Source organism: Octopus bimaculoides, chromosome 3 (assembly GCF_046866305.1).
Source record: "Octopus bimaculoides isolate indiv1 chromosome 3, ASM4686630v1, whole genome shotgun sequence".
NCBI lineage: Eukaryota > Metazoa > Mollusca > Cephalopoda > Octopoda > Octopodidae > Octopus > Octopus bimaculoides.
This window is the reverse complement of record NC_142930.1, coordinates 162,533,880-162,554,556: the sequence shown is the minus strand read 5'-3', so window position 1 is coordinate 162,554,556 and position 20,677 is coordinate 162,533,880. Positions and strand designations below refer to the sequence as shown.

Sequence of the window (20,677 nt, the reverse complement as noted above, 5' to 3'; positions counted from 1 at the left end):
CTTTAGTCGAGCAGATCGACCCCGGGACTTATTCTTTGTAAGCCTAGTACTTATTCTATCGGTGTTTCTTTGTGCCGAACCGCTAAGTTACAGGGACGTAAACACACCAGCATCGGTTGTCAAGCGATGTTGGGGGACAAACACATACATATATATATATATATATATATATATATACATACATACATATATACGACAGGCTTCTTTCAGTTTCCGTCTACCAAATCCACTCACAAGGCTTTGGTCGGCCCGAGGCTATAGTGAAGGACACTTGCCCAAGATGTCACACAGTGAGACTGAACCCAGAACCATGTGATTGAGAAGCAAGCTACTTACCACACAGCCACTCCTACGCCTTATAGAAAATACTTTGTTTAAACTGTTAATTAATGTTCAAAACCAACCAGTAATACACTGGGAATAAATTCAATCAGTTACAAGCACCACACTCTAACCACTACAACAACAACAACAAAAGGGGAAAAGAAAATAGACTGAGGAAGTTAAAAAAAACAAAGAATAACACAAGATAAATGATTGTACTTACGTCTGAAATATCATTGTTGCTGATATCCAAATTAACAAGTGAAAATAACTTTGATAAACCTTTAAAGAAAATCAAGAGAAATAAGATATGTAAGAGATTGTTTTGTGAAAATGACACTGCAATAGCTGTCAGTATTAACTCTTTAGCATTCAGATTACTCTATCAAATGTAAAATGCTTATCTATTCACATTGTTTTGAATGAATTATACATTATCTCACAGCTTGGAAATTTTAATGGTGTGATTGGTTATTTTTGGAATGACAATTGTAGGATAGGTGTGAGAGGCTGGGTATGGCCCAGTTTAAACGCAAATGGGTTAAACAATATAATATAGAAAATTTTAGAGGCTGTTGTGAAACTCTGCTTTATGTAACATTGATCCAGCAGACCCATGATTCATGACTATTCAGTAATTTTTTTTTTCTTTTAATTATAGAGTTTCATCATCATCCTCTTCATTTAATGTTCACTTTTCCATGCTTGCATGGGTCGCACAGAATTTGTTGAGGCAGATTTTCTTTGTCCAGGTGCCCTTCCTGTCACCAATCTGCACCTGTTTCCAAGCATGGTAATTTCCCCATGGCCACATATTTTCCATGACAGATTGGAAATGAACAACAACACTCATGTGACAATGCTGCTTCTTTGCAAGCGCTACATGATGTCAAGTCAAGGGTACACCAACACACACATACACACAAACATATATATACATATATACGACGGGCTTCTTTCAGTTTCCATCTGCCAAATCTACTCACAAGGCTTTGGTTGGCTCAAAGCTATGGTAAAAAGACACTTGCCCAAAGTGCCCCACGCAGTGGGACTGAACCTGAAACCACATAGTTCAAAGGCAAGGTTCTTAACCACACAACCATGCAAGTATATATTTATTCTTTCACTAATTTCAGTCATTAATTGGACTGTGTCATGTTAGGGTGCAACTTCGAAGGACTTAGTCAATGAAATCAACCCCAGCACTTATTCTCAGTCTCTCTTTGCTGAACCAATAAGATGTGGGGACATAAACAAACCAACACAAGTTGTCAAGTGTTTGGGAGGCAAATTTCCTACCTACAAAGCCATGCCTGTACCTATGTATGTCTATTAAACAATTGTAAAAACTAACAAATATTTAAAACATTCGCAATTAACTGATATTTAAAATGAAACTTACATTGCAGGTGTTTAATTCTGTTTCCTGCCAGGTTGAGTGTCTTCAGATTACCGAGTTTTGTATGGAGAGAATCAAGGTGATCAATGTTGTTGTGTGATAGATTTAAACTAGTTAATTGACTTAACCACTGCAAGTTCTGGATTGTATCAATGAAGTTGTGACTTAGGTCCAAGTGTTCAACTTGTGGAAGTAATTGCTGTGGGTAAAGAACACAGAGAATGGGCAAACAAGGAACAATAGGGAGAAAGAGAGTCAGATACACAGACAGTCGGTCAGAAAGATAGTCAGATCGACAAAGAGATAGATATAGACAGATAGGGTGGGAAAGATAGAGAAAAAGACATACAGACAGGCAGGTCAACAGACAGAGAGGAAGATAAAGAGAAAAACAGACAGTCAAGCAGCTAACTGTAGAGACTGCAAGCCAGCCAAACAGAAAGACAGTTAGCAGGACTGTTAAAGACATAACTAAACAGATTAAGGTGATTGATTGATTAATAAGTGGAGGTGCAATGGCCCAGTGGTTAGGGCAGTGGACTCACGGTCGTAGGATCGCAGTTTTGATTCCCAGACCGGACGTTATGAGTGTTTATTGAGTGAAAACACCTAAAGCTCCATGAGGCTCCGGCAGGGGATGGTGGCGAACCCTGCTGTACTCTTTCACCACAACTTTCTCTCACTCTTTCTTCTTGTTTCTGTTGTGCTTGCAATTCAAAGGGCCAGCTTTGTCACACACTCTGTGTCACGCTGAATATCCCCAAGAACTACGTTAAGGGTACACGTATCTGTGGAGTGCTCAGCCACTTGTACGTTAATTTCACGAGCAGGCTGTTCCGTTGATCAGATCAACAGGAACCCTCGACGTCGTAAGCGACGGAGTGCCAACAACAAAGTAATTAATAAGGAGATATGTAGACACACCAATCAATCAATCAATCAATCCATAAATGAACACAGATACATCGATCAAACATAATAAACTTTACTTACTACACTCTCATCTATACATTTTATTGAATTGTGACTAAAATCTGCTTCTATTATATGATTCCAAAATTCTACAATTAAGGTGCCATCTTCATCTCGCCAGTGGGAGTATTCTTGTAATAGTAAATCCTGTGAAAAGACAACAACCAAAGACAGAAGTGGATAAAAAGAGGGTGAACGTATTATAGAATGGAAGAAATGTGTACGAAAGGAGGCAGATGGACGTGAAGGTTTTCTTATTGTTGACCCTTACTGAGTGAGGACTGTGTATACTCAGCCCTTTGCATGTGCACTGGAGACATGGGAACAGAGTTAACTTGTTTTTAATGGTGGGGAGTACTTTCCAGAATCTTCTACATTTCATATCTTTAATCTTTTATTTGTTTCAGTCGTTACGTTGTGGCCATGCTGGGGCACCACCCCCTTGAAGAATTTTAGTTAGACAAATCGACCCCGGTAATTATATTTATTTTTAAAATCTGGTACTTATTCTATCAGTCTTTTTTTGCCGAACTATTAAGTTACAGGGAAGTAAACACACAAACACCGGTTGTCAATCAGTGGTGGTGAAGCAAACACAAGCACAAGAATCTTTCGGCTACCATCTATGAACTCCATTCACAAAGCTTTGGTCAGCCCCAGAAGACACTTGCCCAAGGTGCCACACAGTGGGACTAAACCTGGAACCATGTGGTTGGAAACAAACGTTTTATCTTTACTGGCCAATAGAAAACAGCTGCAAGAACTGATTTGCATATGATTAGCATGTTACATAAATAATAATCTTATCAACACAGTGAGATTTAATGTGATGTTTCAGTTTAGGATAGTCATTTGGGGAAGAGCTAAGGAGGGTGTCTTAGTTAACAGTGAAAAAGCACAGGGAAAAGAACAATACTGAAAAAGGATGAGAAATAAAAAGAACTTTGTCTACCAAATCCACTCACAAGGCTTTGGTCAGCCTGAGGCTATAGTCAAAAATACTTGCCAAAGGTGCCATGCAGTGGGACTGAATCCAAAACTACATGATTGGGAAGCAAGCTTCTTAACCATACAGTAAACAGTATCAGCCACACCAACAATAGGTTGTGTTAGCAAGGGGAAGAGTGTATAGTGTTAACTAAAATGTGTGGTGTTGGCTGGAGCAAGAGAGTGAGTGATCTTAGCTGGAGCATGAGTGTGGTTGAGCTTAGCTGGAACATGAGTGTGGGTGATCTTAGCTGGAACATGAGTGCGAGTGATCTTAGCTGGAACATGAGTGTGAGTGATCTTAGCTGGAACATGAGTGTGAGCGATCTTAGCTGGAACATGAGTGTGAGCGATCTTAGCTGGAACATGAGTGTGAGCGATCTTAGCTGGAACATGAGTGTGAGCGATCTTAGCTGGAACATGAGTGCGAGTGATCTTAGCTAATGGCAACAGTAAATAGTATTAGCAAAAACATCAATAAGTAATGTAAACTTGGCAAGCGGTAGAGTAACTGTAAAAGAGACTTGTGCATTGTAATCTAGCCATGAGGTAACAGGTTGAATGTGAAAAATTTTTTACCTTAATTTCTTTCATGGAATGGTGGGCTTCAATTCTTTGTAAGGTCTGTTTAATTGTTTCAAATCCAGTGATGAGCAGCGAGTTGCAATTTAAAATCTGAAAAATTACAAAATAGTTACAGTCATGTAACAAATATGAAACTGAATTAGAGAGACACTCTTTATGTTTTACTTGTTTCAGTCATTGGACTGCAATTATGCCAGGGCTTGCTTTGAAGGGTTTTGGTCAAGCAAACTGCTCCAGTCTGGTACTTACTCTATCAGTTTCTTTTGTTGAACTGTTAAGTTACAAAAATGTAAACAAACCAAAACAGACCGTCAAGCAGTGGATGGAAACAAACACAGATATTTATAGACAAAGAACTTCCACACAGTTTTTGTCTACCAACTTTACTCACAAAGCATTGACCATGGTGTGGTGCAGTGGGACTGAACCTGAAACCATGTGATTGCAAAGCAACCTTCCTAACCACACAGCCATGCTTGTAGAATATTTCTATTTCAAGGTCATAACATTGGGTCAGACTTTAGAAAAGTCTGGCTTTGTGGCTGGTGAAGAAATGTTTAACCTCAGGTTAGCCCTATACCAGTACATCTATTACCAAAGGTGTTCCCACCATGACCAATCCTATTATTTTTAGCCAGGAATTGTTAGCTTAGAACTAAGTTGTCCAAAATGTTTGTTTGTTTTTTTTTTTTTCTTTAAGATAAGATTTAATTTGAGAGAGATTTGGGTAGTATTTCCACCAAGTCGAGCAACCATGTAAAGTCTATTTTCTAGACTCATCAGCAAAGAGCTGATGCAAGCAGAAATACAGTTTAAAAGCAGCGAGCCGGCAGAGTGGTTAGCACACCGGGCGAAATGCTTGGCGGTATTTCGTCTGTCGTTACGTTCTGAGTTCTAATTCCGCCAAGGTCAATTTTGCCTTTTATCCTTTCGGGGTCGATAAATTAAGTACCAGTTGCGTACTGGGGTCGATCTAATCAACTGGGCCTCTCCCCCAAAATTTTGGTCCTTGTGCCTAGAGTAGAAAGGAATAATTATGACTTGTAAGGCGGCGAGTTGGCAGAAACATTAGCACACCGGGCGAAATGCTTAGCGGTATTTCGTCTGCCATTATGTTCTGAGTTCAAATTCCACTGAGGTCGACTTTGCATTTCATCCGTTCGGGGTCGATAAATAAAGTACCAGTTATGCACTGAGGTCGATCTAATTGACTTAATCCCTTTGTCTGTCCTTGTTTGTACCTCCTATGTTTAGCCCCTTGTGGGCAATAAAGAAATAAGAAATGCAGTTTAAAATTGAGCAAAGAATAAAACACATTAAACCTAAAATTCATAAAGTTAGACATGGCCCAAACTAGAATATCTACAGATAATTTTGATCTGTCTCTATTATTTAAAAACACTAAAATGAAACCCAGAACAGACTTACATACAGTCTAAATAATGAATAGATTTTCTTATAGTAAACTTACCTCCAAAGTTTGTAAAGATTTGAATAGAGTCAAATCAAAACGCAACTCATTCATATCAATATTACTGCTGCCAACTGGATCACGGCTACCACAGATCTAATGCAGCAAAATAAAAGATATGAAGAAATATATTTTATTACTCATTCATACGGACTGCAAAATAAAATTTTATGAAACAAGATCTAACAAATACATTAATTTGTAACTGAGACAAATTCCTAATAATTAAAAATTAAAAAATGCTTCAAAAGAAAAAGAAAAGACATTGTTCCATGATTGAAAATACTGATCATAAAACTCTAGATAACGAACTCAATGATATTAAGGTCAATTCCAGTGTTTTTAGATAAGAAATTATCAAAGGATTTATTGAAACAGCTAATTAACCAAACAAATTCCTGATGAGATAAGCAAATTACCTCAACAAACAGATTCGTCATTATTTATCATCATAATTTTATTTATGAAGGTTAATATTAATTGGAGGAGGTAACAACACTCTTGACCTTTAGGTCTCATAGATAATTGATATTAAACTGTGACTTCAATTGATCAACCACTAAGAAGAAAATGAAGTGGTGAGCTTTGCAAGGTGCTGTGGCTTTTTGGAGAAATAAGAAGCCCAATAAAATTAAATATTTTGCCAGGACAGTCACAATGCTTCTCTGTCCTCACACTAAAACAAAAATCAATATAATTCCGAAATATAAATTAAGAAGAGGTTCTTTAAACACACATGCAAAAAAAAGCCCATACAATTATGAGCTGGGTGACTGACCAGATGGTCATAAGTTCAAAACTTGCACTGACTATTGTATTGTGTTTAAATGTAAGGCAGCTTATTTTTAGCTGAATGCATGAAACTGACAACTAGGTGCTGCTCCCACTCTGTAATTAGTGCTACTGGTCAAGTTTTAGAAATTGACTGAGTTCCAGGTGTAAAAATATCAAGTTCCAACAATTTATACTCAAATTAATAAAAACCTGTTCTACCCACAATAGTGTTTTGTATTCCTGTTTTCAAACAGTGTATTGTATGAGGATGTTAATACAAAACCTAAGGGTGAATTAGAGAGAGAGAAAGAGAGAGAGAAAGAGTGAGAGAGAAAAAGAGAGAGAGATACCTTTAGATGTTTTAATCTTGTGATGAAGTCAAGTATGTGTCCGATATCTTTTTTAACATCACCACTATCTGGAATAATAATAAATGATGATAACAGTAATGAGATTATTGTATACAGTGCTCAGGTGCACTACGACTTGTCAAAAGTGCACAGAAAGCATATGCAGTAATGTACAAATGCTTGGAAAGTGAACAGTGTATGAGTCATATACATGCTTGCGTGTGTATGGAGGGGAGAACAATCAGGTGTAGTGTTGGTGAATCTCAGGAATCATGGAAGTTTTGAAGGATGCAGTGCTCTGACAACTGACAACTGATGCTGGCAGTTTGTTCCATGCTTCAGCAACTCTTAGCGTGAAAAAGTGTTTCCGAATGTCATGGGAGCTGTGCTGTTTTCTAATAATAATAATAATAATAGTATGAATTAAATCATTTATTTTGTATGCGTATTTCATGTGCAAGATTCTTGATGTGGTTACGTGTGTTGAAAGAAATACAATTTAACCTTGGGAGAGGCATTATGCCGGTAATAAACACACGCACTGGTTCAGTCCTTTATTAAGAGACAAGTTACTGAAGAGATTGCAAGAGTGCAATGAAATAATTTAACAAAAAACTATATAAATTAATAAAGGACTGAACCAGTGCATGTGTTTATTACCGGCATAATGCCTCTCCCAAGGTTTAATTGTAAATCATTTATGTCAGTTACCAAGAGACTGAATAGTAACTATAGAGTGTTGCCTATTATTTCCTTGTCTTGGACGTGCTGTTGACACAACGTTTCAATTGAAGAGACAATAAATTAACCGAAACACTGCACTAATAATACTTGATAGAATAGGCAACCACTATAAACTCACTTCAGAAATGAATATATGTAGTGAATAGGTATAGGCATGCCAACATAGGGGTGGCCACGTAGAGACAGGCATTGCTTTGTAGACACAGGTATGGCTGTACTGTGTCGACAGGCATAATTGTACAGACACAAGCATGGCTGTATAGACACATGGATGTGTGATTAACATAGCCAGCTTTGTAGGCCCCCAAATGGGTTTCTTTGGACTTTGGGTATTACTCTTAATAAAACAGGCCTACTAAGCACTGCCTAGAAGAGCCTAGTAAATTTCAGAGTACTCACAATAAACAGCAACACTATGCACTGCATATATAGAGTACTCTCAACATGTCTTATTGAAAAAAAATTCACCACAATGCACAGAATTGAGTACAGGTGAGCAGTGAAATCACTTAATGAAATTAAATCTGCTGAAATAATAATAATAATGATAATAATAATAATATATATATATATATATATATATAATAAATTTAAAGGACACAATACATGTATTAAAGAGCTACTATTAGTTTCATATGTTGAGAGAACTCAAACATATTCCTTAAGTGCAAACCATATATCATAACGAAGTAAAGAAATTGAATAATAGAAGAAATGGGATTGGCTTTTCCCTATTTTTTTTCTTGCCAAATAAACCCACTTAGTATATATTGGTTCTTTTCTGAGGAGGAGACATGGGATGGAGAGTCACTTAAAGAGGTCACAGGGCATGTGAATAAAGATTTAAGACAAAGGAGACTAAAAGAACAATAATAAAGCTGATCTGAATAGATAGTGCCGGTGTTTATTTGGCAAAAAGAAAAAAAAAAATGACCATCCTAAAATATAACATTATCTGTTTCAACACGATTTCACATCAGGAATCTTGTAAAACAAATACGTATATATATATATATATATATATATATATATATATATATATATATATATCTTTAAAATAATATGTGACAATTATTCGGTTGCCACAATAAAACTCTGAGTTTCGGATGTTGAGGCAGAAATCTGCTCCAGCATCTCGTCAGTTGAGATGCTGGAGCAGATTTCCACACCGACATCCGAAACTCTGAGTTTTATTATGGCAATTGAAAAGCTGTCACATATTTTACAGATAAATTCCTCTATTTACATAATATCGAGGTCTCATTCATTCTTTTGTTGTCATACCATTATTATTAATAATATATATATACATATGTCTTAGGCTTCTGTCAATGCACATGACCTAGAAAATATTGTTTAAAAGCCTAGTGAAGATTAATACTTCTGTAAAAATAATACTGACCACAGGTGGGCTCTGGTAACTTTAACCTTTCTGTCAATGCATATAAATGCAGGGTAGACATCTGAAATGGTTCTTTTGCTTGAAGGATTAATTCTCCTGGAAGAGAAACAGCACTTTAGCCAGTAATACAACAATGCATTATACATTCTAACAAAATCAAATCAAATTACAATCAAATGGAAATAGTAGTTGTGACCCCTGTGCCAGTGGCACGTAAAAAGCACCATCGAGACGTGGCTGATAACAGTGCCACCTTGACTGGCTTCCGTGCCGGTGGCACGTAAAAAGCACCATCCAGACGTGGCTGATAACAGTACCCCCTGATTGGCTCCTGTGCCAGTGGCATGTAAAAAGCACCCACTCTACTCTCAGAGTGGTTGGCATTAGGAAGGGCATCCATCTGGAGAAACCTTGCCAGATCAGATTGGAACCTGGAGCAGCCTACTGGCTTGCCAGTCCTCAGTCAAACTGTCCAACCCATGCCAGCATGGAAAACGGACATTAAACGATGATGATGATGATGATGATGATGATGATGATATATGATGCATTTCAGTACGTGTGTGTATGCACCCAACTAATTTTATTTTTTCACATAAAATTCTGATTTAATCATAATATACATCATCTGAAAAGTTTCCAGAGTAGAAGTCTTCGTAAAAAATTATCCATTTTACTGAAAGTTATGAGGAAACAAAGTCGGAGGTGGGTGAGGCACTTGCGATGGTCTGTCAAAAGGACATTCTGAGAGTAACAACAAAATCATATACATACCTCGGTTATATAAGTCTTCTGCTAATGCCTGTGTTATACCATGAATCTCCTACAAAACAACAAATACACCCATTGTTATCACACTCAGTTTATTTCTATTCAAACAATCAATAATACGGTGTATATTTTTTCTGAGATGTGTTTTATTGTGATGTCTGTTTTTTTAAATATTAGCAACAGTGTATGTAATTGGGATCTTTAATATAATAGCTTTACAGAGACTGGTTTGTAACTTTGGATGTTCAAGGATCGAACCTTCAGTTTGGGGACTGCTTAGGGGGTACGTGTCAGGTCTACATCAGTAATTGGATTTTTTTTAGATGATTACTCTTTTACTTGTTTCAGTCATTTGACTGCGGCCATGCTGGAGCACTGCCTTTAGTTGACAAATCGACCCCAGGACTTATTCCTTGGAAGCCTAGTACTTATTCTATTGGTCTCTTTTGCCGAACCACTAAGTTACGGGGATGTAAACACACCACTGTTGGTTGTCAAGCGATAATGGGGGGGAGACAAACACAGACACATACATATATATATATATATATATATATATATATATATATATATACGACGGGCTTCTTTCAGTTTCCGTCTAGCAAATCCACTTACAAGGCTTTGGTCGGCCAGGAATTCCTATTGGTTTAAAGATTTCTTCTTCCCAAAAGAATACCACAATTATAGCAGAATGGTTCGTTTCTTGCCTAACAATATAGCAACAGAGAACCATGCGTGTGTGTGAGAGAATGAGTGAGTGAGAGTGTGTGTGTGAAAATACCAGTGATTTTGTGGTAAAGGGATGTTTAAAACATTCCCTTCTCAGCTATAGGGATCTGACACATTCCACCTATTTACCCTTCTATACTGCCAGTCATTACCAGCTGCTCTCCCTTTCTTTCTCCTTCTCTTCGTGGTGAACGTATAACTGCCATCACTCACTCTCTTCCATTACTCCTCTTTCTATCATAATCTCTCCTCAATTCACAAGATTTTATTCATCACACTCTCATTCTGTCATCTTCAGTCATCACTCTGGCATTCATTTGCAGAAGTCATGTAAAAAAAAGATGAAATATGAGTGAAGCATGGCTCCTGACCCATCTAGAAAAGGCAGCAAATAAAACAGAAGCAGACCATAACGAAATTGTTCAACCCATACCAGTATGTATGTATGTGTGTGTGTGTGTTGCATGTACATGTTTGTTTGTGTATGCATGCAAGCATGTCGGTTGAACGTGTTTCACTTACATATTTGTTGAAGTCAAGAAAGTATGCCAAGACCGGAGGTATTTTCTGTGCCAAGTAAAACAGAATTGTCTGCAAATAAACTTCCAAGTCATTTTGTCGTTTCTTAATGAAGGTTTCAGATTGGTTACCAAACAATTTCTTTGGTGGAAGTAGACTTTTATCAATCTTGAAAGTGGAAACAAGCTGAAATGGAAACAATTACATTAGAATTTCGGTTACACAGCTGGCAACATATGCACAGCTCTTTTAGACTAGCACCGATGTCCATTGTGGTAGTGGTAGCAGACGTTATTGTTTAACCTAAAGTCAGGTCTAGTCCAGCAAACCTGTGATCAAAAATACTCTGACCATCAACATCCTGTTCTCTTCTCAGTATTTTGGAATTGTATTAAAGAGTATAAAAGACAGAAGGGTGTAATTTTAAGCAACCATTGTAATTATCAAGGGAGGGTGCCATTTGAGGAACATCTGGTTGCTATTTCATGCAAGTTGAGCAACCATGTAGAGCAACCATGGTGGTAGTAGTAGTAGTAGTAGTAGAAAGGAAAGAAGGAAGGAAGAGACAATAGTACAGCAACCTTGTTAGTGATATGAAGTATGTAGAATGATTATACAAAACACGAATTAAGACAATTGTAACTAGTGAAACTCGAGGAAATTTCACATTTTGTAAATTTTCTTCTATTTTAACGTACAAATTTATAAGTTTTTCATAACTCTTATATTGTCATCATCGTTTAACATCAGCCTTCCATGCTGGCATAGATAGGATGGTTTGACAGGAGTAAGCCAGGTAGAAGCCTGCGACTGTTTTGGCAGGATTTTTACAGCTGGATGCCCTTCCTAGTACCAACCACTCAGCAGATGTTCAATAATTTATATTAGATTTTTGACTTACATCCATAGTTAAGCTCATTTAAAGTGTAACACACAAATTTGTTACAGTTATGTCTTTGACTTTGTTCCATAATTACATAAGCACATGTAGATGATATTGATATGTGCTCATGTAAAACAATAAGCATGTATAAGGGTGTCGACTGGTGGCACATTCTTGTCTGTTACTTTATTTTACTGACTCTCCCAAGAAAGAAAGGCAAAACGATGTTGGCTGAATTTGAAATCAGAATGTAAAGTGATGTAACAAATAAACCTTCCACTATAGGCACAAGGCCAGTCACTGATGTTGACCAGTACTCAACTGGTACTTTATTTTATAAATGCTTTAAGAATGAAAAGTAAAGTTGACCATTGCAGAATTTGAACTCAGAACATCAAGACAGATGAAATGGTACTCAGCATTTTGTCTGGCAAGCTAACGATTCTACCAACTCATCACTTTTAGCAGTAAAACAAATAATCCTTTCTACTATAGACACAAGGCCTGAAATTTTGGGGGAGGGGACAAGTTGATTACATTGACCCCAGTGTTTCACTGGTACTTAATTTATCGACCCCGAAAGGATGAAAGGCAAAGTTGACCTCAGTGGAATTTGAACTCAAACAATTCTGCCAGCTCACTGCCTTACTACCAATAATAATAATAATCTTTTCTACTATAGGCACAAAGGAGAGAGTCCATTACATCAACCCCAGTATGCAACTGGTGGTACTTATTTTAACAACCTCACAAGGATGAAAGGTAAAGTCAACCTCAGCGGAATTTGAACTCAGAACATAAAAATAGCTGACGTGCCACTAAGCATTTTACCTGAAATGCTAATGATTCTGCCAGCTCAAATAATAATAATAATAATAATAATAATAATAAATGCCTGGATCCAGTACCAGGCAGTGGCTCTCATGGTTTCTGATCTTAATTGGTTGGAAGTGTTATCATGTACATTGTTTTGTCCTGGTATAAAAAGATGGGCTGCAGCAAATATTCTGCTCAATACCAAAGATTTGCTTGTCAGTTGTTTGACCTTAACCAGTTGAGCATGTCCCTTGGTGGCTGACGATATGTGCATCTTTGATCATGAGCAGAAGTAGTGGGGGAGCATCATAGCCATGTGTTGAGAGGAATTCTTTAGGGCTTGAATAATTCGCCTTTGGAAACATGGTTGTTTTGCTCAACATCCTTAAACAAACCTTATTCAGGGACCTTTTGAGCGGGATGGGCTACTCGACCTGAAAAAAATTCTAACTGGGCCCCACCTGCGAGGTCATGCGCTGTTTATCTTGATATGAGATCACCGTGTCGCGCACATATGGTTGTGATTCATGTACCTGGTGTACCCTTATCAGACGGGTAGTCATGATGGGTATAATTGAAGAACCCAATGCACTGCCTGGTCTGGGAATCGAAACAACACAATCTTGCAATCATGAGTGCAACACCCTAACCACAAGGCCACCATCCTCTCTCTCACACACACAAATCATTATTAACAGAAAAATTTAAACAGAGTAAAGAAATGAATTACCTTGTCATGCAGATCATGGAAATCGCTATATCGATGCCTGACACACCATGTGTAGGGGCCAATTGTTACCTCGATAACATACACCTAGAAAATACAGAAATAATAAGGTATAAAGAGAGATGGAAGGAATACATTTTCTCAATATAGCTATGGGAAATGTGGGTGTGTGTGTGTGTGTGTGTGTGTGTGTGTGTGTGTATGTGTATCCATGTGTGTGTGGGTGTCCATGTCTATGTCTCTGTATCCATGTGTGTGTGTGTGTGTGTGTGTGTATGTGTGTATTCCCTTACTCTTTTACTTGTTTCAGTCATTTGACTGTGGCCATGCTGGAGCACCGCCTTTAGTCGAGCAAATCGACCCCACGACTTATTCTTTGGAAGCCTAGTACTTATTCTATCGGGCTCTTTTTGCCGAACCGCTAAGTTACGGGGACGTAAACACACCAGCATCGGTTGTCAAGCTATGTTGGGGGGACAAACACAAACACACATACACATATATATATATATACATATATACGATGGGCTTCTTTCAGTTTCCGTCTACCAAATCCACTCACAAAGCTTTGGTTGGCCCGAGGCTATAGTAGAAGACACTTGCCCAAGGAGCCACGCAGTGGGACTGAACCCGGAACCATATGGTTGGTAAGCAAGCTACATACCACACAGCCACTCCTGCACCTTGTTGAATAAACAGCCAGGTGAAACTTAAAATCCTAGTTCATATGAACTTAACAATACTGTATCTTAAATCTCCCCACACCCACGACCACCACCACCAGCAAATGTCATGTTGTTACTCATAAACTAGTTTTCAAATAATAACCTCAATTCAAAATATAATATTTGCCTTTCATACTTTCAGAGTTGATAAAATAAATTCCAATTGAGCACAGGAGGAGGCGCGGGGAGTAGTCAGTGCCCTCGCCTACAAAAATTTCAAGCCTTGTGCCTATAGTAGAAAGGATTCTTATAGGTAACTTGAAAAACAGGTGAGGTGTGGTCACAGAAAACACATGAAGCATCAAACGTAAAATTCTAGCCAATATGAATTTAACAATATTGAGTATTAAGTCTCCTCCTACCACCACCGCCAATACCACCACTAGCAAATCCTGCCTCAATCACAACCATCTTAAGATAGGAAGGGAGCATTAGATAATGGAGACATGGATAGATGATGTCGGGTACACAGGGACCAGTCATGGCGAGAACATCTTTGATATAAAGGCTGCTAGAGCAAAATCGACTTAAGAACTCTCTAAATCCATGTAACCCACTAATGTTAATAACTTATTTAAACACAAATAAAACAGAGAGTAAAACGATGTAGCAAAGACATTTATAGATCTAAATAATAATTATTGATTAATAAAACCAAAGCTAAAGGCTGTAAGAAGAGAAAGAGTAGTTTGAACACGAAGTGGATTGATTAAATGGAAGATCTCTGAGAGTGTTCTCCCACTGCAACCAGGGATACTAGAAACATTGGCCATGAATAAACGTCAATAACAAGCAGTTACATCAAATGTATTATCGTCATCATTTAACGTCCACTTTTCTGTGCTTGCATGGGTCAGAAGCAAATTTTGGTGAGGCAGATTTTTTTTATGGCTGGATGCTCTTCTTGTCACCAACCCTTGCCTGTTTCCAAGTAAGGTAATATTTACCCATGACCAGACAAGTATGTTGGTGATGCTCTTTTATAGGTATCTCATGATATCAAGAAAAGGGTACACACACAAAATGGGCTTTGTCACACACACACACATACATACAAAATGGGCTTCTTTCATTTTCAATTCACTCACAAAGCTTTGGTTGACCTGTAGGTAAAATAGAAGATGCTTCTTTAACTGCACAACCACATCTGCACCTTGAGTAAAACAAGACAATGTTACAGATTTAAAGAGGGAACTGTAAGAAAATGAAGCACTTTTAACCAATATTGCTAAAACAGATCCAATATGTTATGGGATGACACTATCATCATCTTGGATGGGTTCAAGCTGCATGCAAGAAATAAACAACAAACAACTGAACTTAATGTTACATATGGTGCACAGATTCATTAGTGAAATTAAGTATGACATTTAACTTAGGGAAAATGTGCCAAGGCTAACCTGAAGGGAAGAAGACCTAGTAAAAATCTGTAATATCATGTTAGATAAAACTCAGAGATAAGAAAATTCAACCAAGCTCAGACTTAAAAACACTTTAAAAATCTGTGTACTAAACAAAGGGCAGAACACACACACACACACACATACTTTATTGATCCTGGAATTGTGCCATCTACTCTTATTACAATATAATGGTTTCTACCTTTGGTACATGATTGGTTCATATTTAATCAGCCTTGGGGAGATTTGATTTGAACTAAGATTGTAAAGGAACATAAAATATTTCAAGTGATTTTGTTCATCAGTTTACAAACTCTATAATTCTGTTTCATTTGCTTACAAACATCCTCATTGCTCTTATCAACATTATCGTTATTAATAAATTAATTAATGTCTACCATTCCATGGTGCTTAAATACAAGAGAACAAAACACCCCAGCCAACAGTGAGGTTAATACAATATCAACCACCATTACATGGCTAAACCAACACCATCACCAGCTTTTATTGGTAGCCATTTTCAGCTGAGGGGACTGAGGCAACATAAAAATAAAGTGTCTTGCTCAAGGACACAACCTGTTGCCCTGTCCAAGACTGAAGCCCACAACTTAATAATTAGGGGCCTGACATCCAAACCACTATGTCATAATTTTACTTCAGCTTTTTTTTTTTTACCCAAATCAACACACACAGACACAGACACACACCAACTTCAGTTTCACAGCTGATAAATACAATAGATAGAATATGATTTTTCAAAATAATTACAATAACCTCTGACTTCTTGAACCAGAAGATAACACACTTTCACACACATTACTTTCTACAGCCTAGATACAATAATTGTGACACAGTATACTAGCTGCTTAGAGCATTGCCATTATCAAAGTCATCATCATCAACAGCACTTGTACTAAACACTGGAAGCAATTTTGCACAACAGAGTAACACTCAATAATCTAGATTTACATAAATCATAGTAGCTTATTGGTTTGATATAACGCGCGCGCGCGCGCGTGCGTGCGTGCGTGCGTGTGTTAACATGTACCTCCTTGCAACAATGTAAACTTCCATTTAATCAAGATACCCTTGGCCTAACGAGTAGCCTGCAGTATACACCTCACTTGGATATTTACCACTTCCAAGGTTCTGCTTGCTATGAAACACATGTTGCCCGGACCTTATCTACTCCTCAACTCTTGTATTCTTATTCACATACCCTGGCAGCCTTGGACACCTACCGTGAAATATAAAAAAATTTCTTTAGCTTATCTTCGATACGAAAAAATCCATAACCTTCTGTCTCAATAATCCACTATTGTTCCTGAAAGTTGTTTTTTTTTTAATATTTACTACAGATTGCTAACTTTTTTCCTACACTTTGATCCTTGGATCTTACACACACATATATAATTATATATTAGTGTGTGAGTGCTTATATATATGTTGCTGATAAATCATCATTTTAACATCTGTTTTCCATGCTGATATGGGTTGGACGGCCTGACAGGAACTGGCAAGGCTAGGGGCTGCACCAGGTTCCATTTGTTTTGGCTTGGTTTCTACAATTGAATGCCCTAACATCAACCACCCACCCACCCACTTCACATAGAGTACTGGGTGCTTTTTACATGGCACCATCACCAGTGCTTTCTACATAGCACCAGCATCTACACCAATGTTTTTTTTTTTTTAATTACCTGACTCCTTGATTTTAGGGTATCAATTCTGTTGTGGTGGTTGGGTCTTTTTGAGTACAGAAATATGCCACATATCTCCACCCTCTGTCATCTTCGTAAAGCTCAGCATCTTGAGATCGGCTCTCACTACTTTGTGCCATGTGTTGCTGGGTCTCCCTTTTCCACAACTTCCCTCTACTGATAATATATATATATATATATATATATATATATATAGGTGCATGGCTCAGTGGTTAGAGCGTCGAGCTTACGATCGTGAGGTAGTGAGTTCGAATCCTGGACTGGGCTGCATGTTGTGTTCTTGAGCAAGACACTTTATTTCACATTGCTCCAGTTCACTCAGCTGTAGAAATGAGTTGCGATGTCACAGGTGCCAAGCTGTATCGGCCCCTTTGCCTTTCCTTTGGATAACACTGGTGTCATAGAGAGGGGAGGCCGGTATGCACAAGCGACTGGTGGTCTTCCATAAACAACCTTGCCCGGACTTGTGCCTGGGAGGGTAACTTCCTAGGTGCAATCCCATGGTCAGTCATGACCGAAGGGAAGGGGGGGGGGGGCTCCTATATATATATACACATATATACACACATATATATAAGTGTTTTATGATTGTCTGTTTCTTCAAGCTGGCATGAGCTACATGGTATTCTAACCAGATGCCCTTCTGATCAACAGCCATTTTAGCCACCTCTTCTTACAACACACAACACAGAGACCCTAATCTAAAACCAGACACCATACAGTGGCATGTGCGTGTGTTTGCGTGTATAAAATCTCTCTGATGTATACATTACTACTGACACAGATTTAACACCCATTATAAAGTTATAATGGGTGTATGTGTGTGAGCATTTATGTAGCATTTAATGTCCGTCTTCCATGCTGAAATCTTTTTTGATCACATGAGAAATTTTGAAGCTAATAATATATAAAACGTTGCATGACATCAACAAATTTCACAAAGGACAAAGAAAAATGTTGAAATAACCTACTTGTACAAGAGAGAGAGAGAGAGAGAGAGAGAGAGAGGGAGAATGTACTATATTCACTAACCAACAAACATACCAACAAAGAACCCTCTTTGTGATCACTCAACCGGATGGTAATAGCAACCAAATTTCCCTCAAATCATGCCTTAAGTCTCACAATGGATAATGTGGTCCTAGGTAAATGGTGTTTGAAAAACACAATGCTCACAACTAGAATACCTTTGATCAAAGGTCAGCTTGACCAACAGTGGCCTGAGGCTAACAACACTCATGTTGCTTCTAGTCAGTTTACCAAGCTAACCAATTAATGCGTCAAACATACATTGTAAGACGTGCCAAAATCATGAATTGTGAGATTATCTAATTGTAAGACGTGCGAATATATCCAACAGGTCACATACAGATTTATAAACATTAGCCCACTGTTAGTAGCTGGAAAAATTATATTGTTTACTTCATCACCAAATACCACAAAAAGATTAAAAGAGATCTGATTTTGTCACATAAGGATTAAAAATATAATAATCACAAATTAATATAATAATCTCTTGGAAATACACAGTCTGCATTTCAGTTAATTTCGAAATTGGTCAAGTATTTAGAGGGATTCAATAAAATAACTTTGTCCAAGTAAAATGGAGTTTTGAACACATTCATTTCAGTACCTTACCAGGGCACTGCCTTAAAAGGTACAGTTGAACAAATTGACCCTAGTCTTTTTTTCTTTTTTTTTTTAAAGTCTGGTACCTATTCTGTCAGTCTCTTTTGCCAAACTGCTAATGTTACAGGGACATAATCAAACTAACAATGAACTTCTTAACCACATAGCAATGAGACAGTCTGGACATGTACACTCTCTCTACTGTCCAGTCAACTTCTGCACACTTGTGGTTTAGTTCCAGGTCAATATGCACCGACCACACAGACCTACAATCACAGATATACTATCCATGACCATCCATCCTTCTTGTATATCCATGAAGTGCATTATCCACCACAAGGTCCGGTCCTTTTTGCATTGTGATGGCTAGTATACCCAAATGATCCTGAGAGCTATGCTAGTCGGGTGAAAATTCAATGTGAATTTTCATTGCTTTTTTTCTTAAGATGGTAGGGTGTGATTTGAAGGTGATGTAACTTTTTTTTTTTTCTCCTATCAGGTCAAACAAATGACTACACAGACCTTCCAACAGCTGGTGGTGGTGGTGGTGATGGCAGCTATAGCAGAGGCGGAAAAGGTGAAGTCAGTCAGAGCTTCATAGCTGTTGTGTCCCTCTACCCTTATCATTAGAGGTATGTACACCAAAACAGTGTTTGAAACAGCTGTTAAAGAGGGTATTTGAAACATGACTAACAATGTATGTTAAGGATGTGGTAATTTTAAGAACAACATATACACACAAGAAAAATAAATTTTAAAAAGGATCATGTGGTTAAGAAGCTTGCTTTGCAACCACGTGGCTTCATGTTCAATACCATTGCACAGTACCTTGGGCAAACATCTTTTGCTATACGTCAGGGCCAATCAAGACCTTGTGAATCGATTTGGTAAACAGAGGCTATATGGAAGCCCATCACATGTGTGTGTGTGTGTGTGTGTGTGTGTTTGTCCTCCACCACTGCTTAACAAGTATTGGTTTCTTTATACCCCTGTAACTTAGCAGGTCAGCAAAAGAGACCAATATAATAAATACTAGACTTTAAAATAAATAAATAAATAAATAAAATACCAAGGTCAATTTGTGTGACTAAACTCTTCAAGGCAATACCCCAGCATGGCCACAACACAATGACTAAAACAAGATAAAAGACGCAAAAATGATAAAGCAAAAATGCAATACAAACGTCCAAACACCAGTTGAACAAAGTCACTGTGACTATACAATATAAAATAAACAAACAGAGAAAGAAATAAACAAGAGGAAAAGTTAGGAAAGAAATACAGCAGCAAACTATAAACCAAACACTGTTGGAAATCTAATATCATCATCATCATCATCATTTAACGTCCGTTGTCCATGCTGGCATGGGTTGGATGGTTTGACCAAGGCTGGTAAGCTGAGGGGTTGCATCTGACTCCAGTCTGATTTGGTATGGTTTTTATGGCTGCATGCCCTTCCTAACTCCAATCACTCAGAGAGTGTAATGGGTGCTTTTACATGTCACCAGCACGGGTGCCAGTTGAGTGACACCACTCTCTATCACAACTACTATTTCGCTTGGCTTGATGGGTCTTCTACTCAAGAACGGCATATTGCCAAAGGTTTCATATTTCTTTATTGTCCACAAGGGGCTAAACATAGAGGGGACAAACAAGGACAGACAAAGGGATTAAGTTGATTACATTGACCCCAGTGCGTAACTGGTACTTAATCTATCAACCCCGAAAGGATGAAAGTCAACCTCGGCG

General features: G+C 37.9%; 1 protein-coding gene across 22 annotated transcripts in view; it reads right to left on the bottom strand.

Annotated features, from left to right (window-relative positions):
- The window catches only part of LOC106884027 (nischarin), a 71,549-nt gene that overhangs the window by 26,078 nt on the left and 24,794 nt on the right, over positions 1-20,677 (bottom strand). For all 22 annotated transcript variants that reach the window (XM_089349914.1, XM_014935210.3, XM_014935231.3 and 19 more), the window contains exons 2-11: positions 13,457-13,540; positions 11,031-11,213; positions 9,783-9,831; positions 9,009-9,104; positions 6,863-6,930; positions 5,739-5,834; positions 4,262-4,357; positions 2,717-2,842; positions 1,727-1,922; positions 548-606 (exon numbers count right to left, since the gene is read on the bottom strand). In XM_089349914.1, coding sequence (XP_089206040.1) covers positions 548-606; positions 1,727-1,922; positions 2,717-2,842; positions 4,262-4,357; positions 5,739-5,834; positions 6,863-6,930; positions 9,009-9,104; positions 9,783-9,831; positions 11,031-11,213; positions 13,457-13,540 — 1,053 coding nt within the window. The remainder of the gene's footprint in view (positions 1-547; positions 607-1,726; positions 1,923-2,716; positions 2,843-4,261; positions 4,358-5,738; positions 5,835-6,862; positions 6,931-9,008; positions 9,105-9,782; positions 9,832-11,030; positions 11,214-13,456; positions 13,541-20,677) is intronic.